The sequence below is a fragment of the Amblyomma maculatum genome, chromosome 10 (assembly GCF_055883805.1).
Source record: "Amblyomma maculatum isolate TAMU_Amacu chromosome 10, ASM5588380v1, whole genome shotgun sequence".
Lineage (NCBI taxonomy): Eukaryota > Metazoa > Arthropoda > Arachnida > Ixodida > Ixodidae > Amblyomma > Amblyomma maculatum.
The window spans coordinates 155,367,382-155,374,586 of record NC_139353.1 but is presented as its reverse complement, the minus strand read 5'-3'; the positions used below and the strand labels follow the sequence as shown (position 1 = coordinate 155,374,586).

Genomic DNA, 7,205 nt, shown 5'->3' with positions numbered 1-7,205 from the left:
AACTGTTGCTGATGAAATTAACGTGTCGTGCTAAGATGTTATCTAGAAAAGTGGTTGTCTTTTTGGTTTCTAGAAGGAAGAGCCGTAACACCGCACTGTGCTCCAGCCATCCACATACTGCCCGAAGCAGCTCATACGAAGCGTGCACTTAATGCGCACACTACCTGGCAAGGAGCACCCGAGATATACATATAGACATCAAGCATGCCTGCTCGATGAACACACAGAGACTCATTACTGCTGTGTTGTGGTGCGCGCACTGCTGTGCGGCGGCCACAGAAATGGGTCGTAACGGCAAAGGATGATTTCAGAATGTAGCCATTGCACCCCAGTCACGGCACGCCTAGCTTCGCGAACGTCTGTTGTGCACCTGTCTTTTCTTCTCTCAGAAGCAGCCGACGTGCATATGATCCTGCGCGGAAGGCCCTACCACGGCGATGAAGGCGATGAGCAATTTTCCTGCCATACGTGCGTCTCAGTGTTGCTGATGGAGTTAGTCGCTGGTCACCGCCAATGTTAGGCAGTTTAGACGGAGCTTAAATGCCTTATGAAAAAGATAGTGCATTGGGCGCGGAAATAGAGGAAGTGATACGGGGCGACTTGAGCGCAAAAATATGCTCTCGTAGATAAGAAGCTCTCACTATCCGCGATTGTTACCTCAGACAACGCATGACTTTCGGGGACCTGTCGCGCTGAGGGTGGATAATAGCCACGCGACGTGAACCTCGACGAATAGTGTCTCTTGGCGACCTCTTTGTTTAAGTACCTGCTCGGTTTGCCCTGTCTGCATTGTCGCGCCCTTTATGCGTTAAACAACAAAGAGGCAGGGTAGGACAAAACCATGTTCACGAACCTTAAGAGCCTGGAGTCCTGCAAGCAAATTCATTTGGTTCAGTAGATCTATTGCATCTAATATACTTGCCAAACTTTACCAGGATAACCCTGCTCGTGCTGCGGTACATTAAGTCAACATGCTCGCTGATATGAACGTGCCTGCCTGTTGCACTTCCTCGCACTTCCCACGTCGTAAAAAAGCTGAGGAAGGCCAAACGCAAGGACGTCAGAATGCTGTGAACTGTCAGTGAAGGTTAAATACCCCTGTCGAAATTATTCCGGAGACCTGCAATAGCACAGCTCGCTCTGTTCCCTCTACTGCTTGCTTCTTCGCACTAACGCCGTCACCCGCATTCATCTATGCGATCTTGTAGTAATGAGCTTTCGAAAAAAGTGCATTTATTGCCCAGGCATTCTTGCGAAAAGTGCATAGACGTCGCATGTACACTGGCCCCTAAAATATAAAAACTTAAAATGCCCAAGGTGTTAATCAGTTTACTGTTCTTTTTTTTTAAAAAAAAAGGACAAAGCGCTAAAGACACATTCACAAGAAAGAAGACACGTACAAGCGCTCACTGACAACTGATCTTTTATTGAAGGAAAACACAATATATAGGCACACCATGGCGGCGCTAATCAGAGGCAGCAAACGTCAGAAGGTGAAAGGACCATAAGAGCGATAAAAGACAACAGGCATAAAAGTGATAAAAACAGCTATGATGGATGGTTCTGAAACAACAAACTGATCTATGATCTATGGGTAAGTATGGCGTTTCCCGACTACTTTTGCAGTGCTTCGCCAATAACGCTTAATGAGGTTACCACAAGCGGTGCAATTCAGCGGGTAATCAGAAGCAGTTGCTTTCTTTTCCAGAGCGGCTAACGATTCACTGATGACCGACTAGTCGGCTCCAGTGCCTACTAAGCTGTAACCGTGCGACTATCGACTGCAACTTCGAGGTCAGGTGTTCGTGTCCTCGCATTGTATGTTGGCTTTGGCGTTCGATCTCGGCTTCTTCATATACCGAATTTGTGGCTGGGGCACCCCATTGTGATTTCGGTAAGCGGCGGTTACGCTTTAAAGTATGTGCCCACGATCGTCAAGGGACTCCGCATAACGAGAGATGATGTAATAGCAGCATTATCGTCTGTTGTTGACGGTGCCAATGAAGCTTGCTTGTTCGCTTTGAAGTAACCTCCCCTCCGAAGGCTGGTCCCTTTAATTTCCGCGCCAGGGAATAGGCAATCTTCACCTCTCATAGTTCTGGTCTGGAGAAGCAAATCGAGCGTCGTACGGCGATGGGTAGCAAGACAGACGGCATTATTTCTCCGGCAGGAAGTAGTCAATTTCTTGTGTTGTTCGCCAGGACTGGGGTGTGGGGCGTAGATGGAGAAACCGCGCAGGTCACTCCGTCTGTACGGGCAGTGACGAAGTATATGACCAGCTGCACCACCGTGGAAGTACGGTGGGTTGTTATTCGAAGTCATCCAGGCATCGCATTTTTAGGACTTATGGGTCGTTCGTAGGCTTGGTGGGTGGGGACCAAGGTACGGCGTTCGGGAACAGGATGGAGATGACGAGGGCTCTGTCTCATTTTGTGAAGGCGAGCTACGCGGCGCAGTTGTGTTGACCACGGCAGGTGGTTCTTCAGGAGCGACCATCGGTTACGAAGTTGCACGAATAGCCTACTACAATTCTTCAGTGAGCGACAGTGAGCGTTGCTACATGGGGCTGTTGGATGATGGCAGCAGCCAGTGAAGCTCTTCCCGGAAGACTTTGCGCATAATTTTCCGTAAGTCATATGTGGTAGTCGTCGCTTCTAGCGGAGCCATGCTGATTTGTAATAGGTGGTTGTACTGTCGAGTCCAGGCGTCGAGGGTCCGTTGAATAGAAAATGCTTCTTTTGTCAATTATTTTCCGGTTTCGGGGCGTGCGCCTCACGAGAAAAGCAAACAAAAAACTTGATTCCTCAATCAGGAAATTAAATTTCTCATTTTTTAATATTGTAGTCAGCTAGGCAAACTAAGTGCTTTATTTATTCAGCACAATTTAAGATGGACTATTTGGGAGGTATATCTTGGTCTTGGAGAGTATTTTCGCTCTATTTTGTTACAACGCTTGTAAACAGCTTAACAGTTCTTTTTTGAAGCCTTCTCAAATCGTAAAAAGAAGACTCATGATTTTAATACCAAGTACGGGCTACTCACCAGTGCAAAGAAGACGTTCTGCAGCTTCAGTGCATCGTCCCAGTGGTTAAATGCTCTGGATCTTTTAGCGCGATGCTGTTGAAAATTGAGGACTTTCGGGGCTTCCTGAATCACAACGGGAACAAGCACTGCGGACGGAGCTATTATCAATGCAGGCTGCTGCATCTGGTTTCAGGTGGCGTTTGGTAGTAGCCAGTGTTCGGGTTGGAGCACCTGAGTTGGTGGCCGGCCTATAGTGGTCCGTGGAAAGGTCTACCGGGGCGGCACTGCCCGAAACATGGTCTGCCCTTCTACTGGATGTGACGTGATAGTGACAATACCGTAGTGGACAAACAAAGTGACTAACGTTGCAACGAAAAAAACAATATTGGGCTGACTTGCGGCAGCAAACGAACTAAGCCAGCCGGCGGTGGCGATAACAGCAAGCGCGCTCAGCGGTCGTCCACCTGTGAAATCATGTTGCATATGCGGTTGTGCTTAGTTTAAAGTCGGCGCGAGAAACATCTCGGTAAACGTAACGATGGTGGAAAAGTCTGGAATAGCCCAGGATCTGTTGTGATTGCTTGCAATTCTTCCAGACTACTATCTGCGTGTCTCGCTCAACAGAGAAAGTGGTCAAGGGCAGATTCGTGACTCCTTCCTTCCGTTCCTTGAGCTGCAATCACAGGCCACATGCCGGTGGCTGTTGAACAACCAAAAAAAATTGATGTAAGCTTCGTAGCAATATCGCTCCAATTCTCTGCGACGCTGTGAAACACCGCGGTGAAAATTTGCCGCTTTGTAGCTGAGCTTTTGAGATTAAACTTTCGGGATTGCAGATTGTCACCAAACTGTGTGCGCCTCATGCCACCAAGGACAAGAAGCCCATTGATTTGATTTCAAGCAATTTTATTTAGCTGCAGGATATCGCACTTCTCCTCTTATCGGTCAACCCTTGCATTGGGTAGCTACACTGAAATTTCACTTGCTTATTGACCGAAAAACATCTAGCAATAAAATTGCAGGTTGAAGGAATACCACCAAGGTTGCGTTTTAACTTTAATACCGCAATTCAAGATCGGAGCCTCGAGCTTGATGTAGCATTCTTGGCGGTCATGGAGCTTATCTGCCACCTGCGAAAGAACACAGCAGACTGTGTGAGTGACGCTGAACTCGAGGCACAAGAGTGTGCAGAGATTGTGGCTGCTCTGGCGTTTGCATTCTTTTATTAGCACCTTCGAGGCCGTTATTGTGCAACAAATTATATAATTTCATTTTCCAAACATATGGAATGAATAATAGCTAACGTGCAGACAAATCAATTGAAGATAATGGTATTGTACAGGGACATGTATGGATCGCCGCATAGCAAACGATGCCGGCTTTGTCACGTGTGCAGTTGGCAATCGTTCCAGTTGTGTACAATTATGTACATAAACAAACGAGCAACGCATGGGACACACTGAGGTTTCTCCTGGTACTATTGAGTGAGGCAGATACCAGCGGAAATAATATACAGGGAGAAGCTTAGTTTCCAATGCAGAGATGAACAAAACCCGCAGCACTATAGGTGAAGGTGATGGGACCTTCTAAGAATTATTAGGCAATGATAATGCATGTGTGTTATATCATTCTTTTCGTTGTTTCCTTCATAGATCGTATATGTGTTGATAGTTTTTATATGTTTGACAAATAGTACTTGAATATTTAGGTCCTTGGGCAGGGTTAAAATTCATTCAAGAATTACATATTCCATGAACATGCATAATACTAGCAACCAAGAGCCATGCCTAGATGGTCTCTCGTTGTGAAGGCATGGCAAAAAACTAGTAGAAAGACACTTTACACAGAAATGGCGGACAAGCTGCACGCGATGAACAAATTATTTAGAAATACAGCCTTTCCTATCGTTTCAAAGCATATATTACCTTCACGCATTTGCGAGCTCTAGAATGGTCTTCGTACTGTTCTTTCTTTGTTAACGTCAATTAAAAACACAGGATATGCCAGAGGTCTTTTTGTTCCTCTAACTAAAAAAAGTCGACTTTTACATTTTGCAACTATACGCTAGAGCACCTCCTTCGTTTTGGAAAGGTCTAGTGTACTTGCGTACGAGCATCTTTAAATTATTGATCAAAATTGTTTTTAGGTCAAATCGGGTGCAAAAGTAAGACTTTTCAAAAGTGTTCCCTGCAGGAGAAACGCATTTAATTAAAGAGATATTTTTCATTTAGACTACGAACCTACAACCAAAGGCCTTAAGCTATTCGGATTTTATACCCCAAAAGTATTTGGGTGGCTATTTCATAACAGCAAGAGAGGGTAGAAAATGTGCTTATTTTAGTTTTAGTCAACCGCGAAAAAGTCTTGACATATACGTGTTTCTAATCAGAGTAAAAATAAAGAAACGCTACACAAGGTAACCTAGTCCCGAGCTATAGTTGCAGCCTGCGTCTATTCATGAGATTTGTATAAAGTTTCTAAGTGGTGACTCAATTAGCACATCTCTGCAGCTACTCCTTCAAACCCATTTAAAGTCTTTTCACAATATAAACTGTTATGCTGCACATTGCTGGGCCAAATTAATTCACTGTTGAGGTGGAATTCTTCTTCAGTACGATTTTCATTAATTTATTCATTTCAATTTACTTTGTCTTTTCCTGCTATCCCACGTTCCATCTATCCCTCCTTTCTCGTATAAGCGGCGAGGGAGTTCTCCTTTCAGCATTTACACTTTACGGCAGTCGCAGCTTCGCGTTCTGATCACTACGTGGAAGCTGGCTTTTTTACTTCACGAGGAGCTTCTAATGGCAGCCAATCACCTGTCTCTGTATACACAGCATGCAAGCGTGAGGCCTAGGAAGGCTGTGGTGGAGTGAGAGTCTTGAATAACCATGTGAGAGGGAGCAACTTCTACGCAGCACTGGTGGCAGCTTTTAAAAAAGGAATTTTCTATCATAAACTTAGAAGCAGAGAATTTTGAAAATCTATTTAGATGCATTTACTTCGGAATACTTAGGCATATATTTAACGACTGCAACGTATTCGAAGAAAAACAAATATTATGAGTCTTAATAGTTATTTAAAAGCCATTTATGCGCATCATATGCCGATGCTGTAGAAGCTACACCCATCAAGCAGAACAGAAGTGGCGTCCGTGTGCTGTGCGATGTCAGCGCACGTTAAAGATCCCCAGGTGGTCGAAATTACTCCGTAGCCCTCCACTACGGCCCCCCTTTCTCTCTATCCACTTTCACTCCCACCTTCATCCCTTCCCTTACGGCGCGGTTCAGGTGTCCACAGAGCAAGTGTGACAGATACTGCGCCTTTCCCTTCCTATGAACCAACCAACCAACCAACCAACCAACCTCTCTGAGCATGCGTGACTTGTATGAGCGTTTACATGGGCGCACGGTGACGAGGATACCTCTCTGATGACTAGTTTATTCATGCCTCCCATACCTTTAGAAGGTGATTTCACGATGCCTATGAGATCGTACATTTCTCTTAGCACAGACAGAAAGCAGGGACTTTGTTCTGTTAGTTAACCGAAAAAGAAAATGTGCTTTGATACACTTACAGCGTTAAACTTCCCAAAGCGACTCAAACTATGTGACACCGTAGTTAAGGGCATCGGAAATTGCGGCCACCCTGAGTTCTTTAACGTCCACTGACATCGCACGATAGATAGATTCCTTGCTTTTTAACTCCACCAAAAAGCGGCCTCAGCGGCAATAATTTAAACCGACGTACTTTTGCTCAGCTCTCATGCGCCCTATTGATCCAGCTCTGCAGTGTGTCATGAGGTCGCCAGGAAATACCTTTTTCTTAAAGTGGCAATTGAAAACGTGAAGAGAGTTGGACAAGTTCGTTGCTTGTAACTTCCAGAAACAGCGGGAGAACTAGACTGTACCTATATAGGAGCTCAAGAAAACACGCTCGCCGGCATTCCTATTTGAAGTATAGTAAATACAGGCCGCTTACGTCGACTCGCCTTTGGCTATATGCAGTATAAGAAAGCATAGTAAGAACCACATAAACCTGCATTTTTTACAGAGTCCGCGTCTATTCACTGAAGGCCGAACCGGCGTTCTAAGACGCGGCCAGGTGTTCAGAGACACTGCAATGGCTGTCGCTGCATGGCATGAGTTTTCGAGCTCAAGCAAAACAATTATTAAAAATAA

At 45.3% G+C, this 7,205-nt stretch overlaps 1 protein-coding gene across 1 annotated transcript in view; it reads right to left on the bottom strand.

The window, feature by feature from the left end:
* Positions 1 to 3,943: 3,943 nt before the first annotated feature.
* LOC146177752 (kelch domain-containing protein 3-like) overlaps positions 3,944 to 7,205 on the bottom strand; it is a 31,953-nt gene continuing 28,691 nt past the window's right edge. Inside the window, exon 4 of the mRNA XM_084581175.1 lies at positions 3,944 to 4,154. Coding sequence (XP_084437301.1) covers positions 4,094 to 4,154 — 61 coding nt within the window. The 3' untranslated portion in view covers positions 3,944 to 4,093. The remainder of the gene's footprint in view (positions 4,155 to 7,205) is intronic.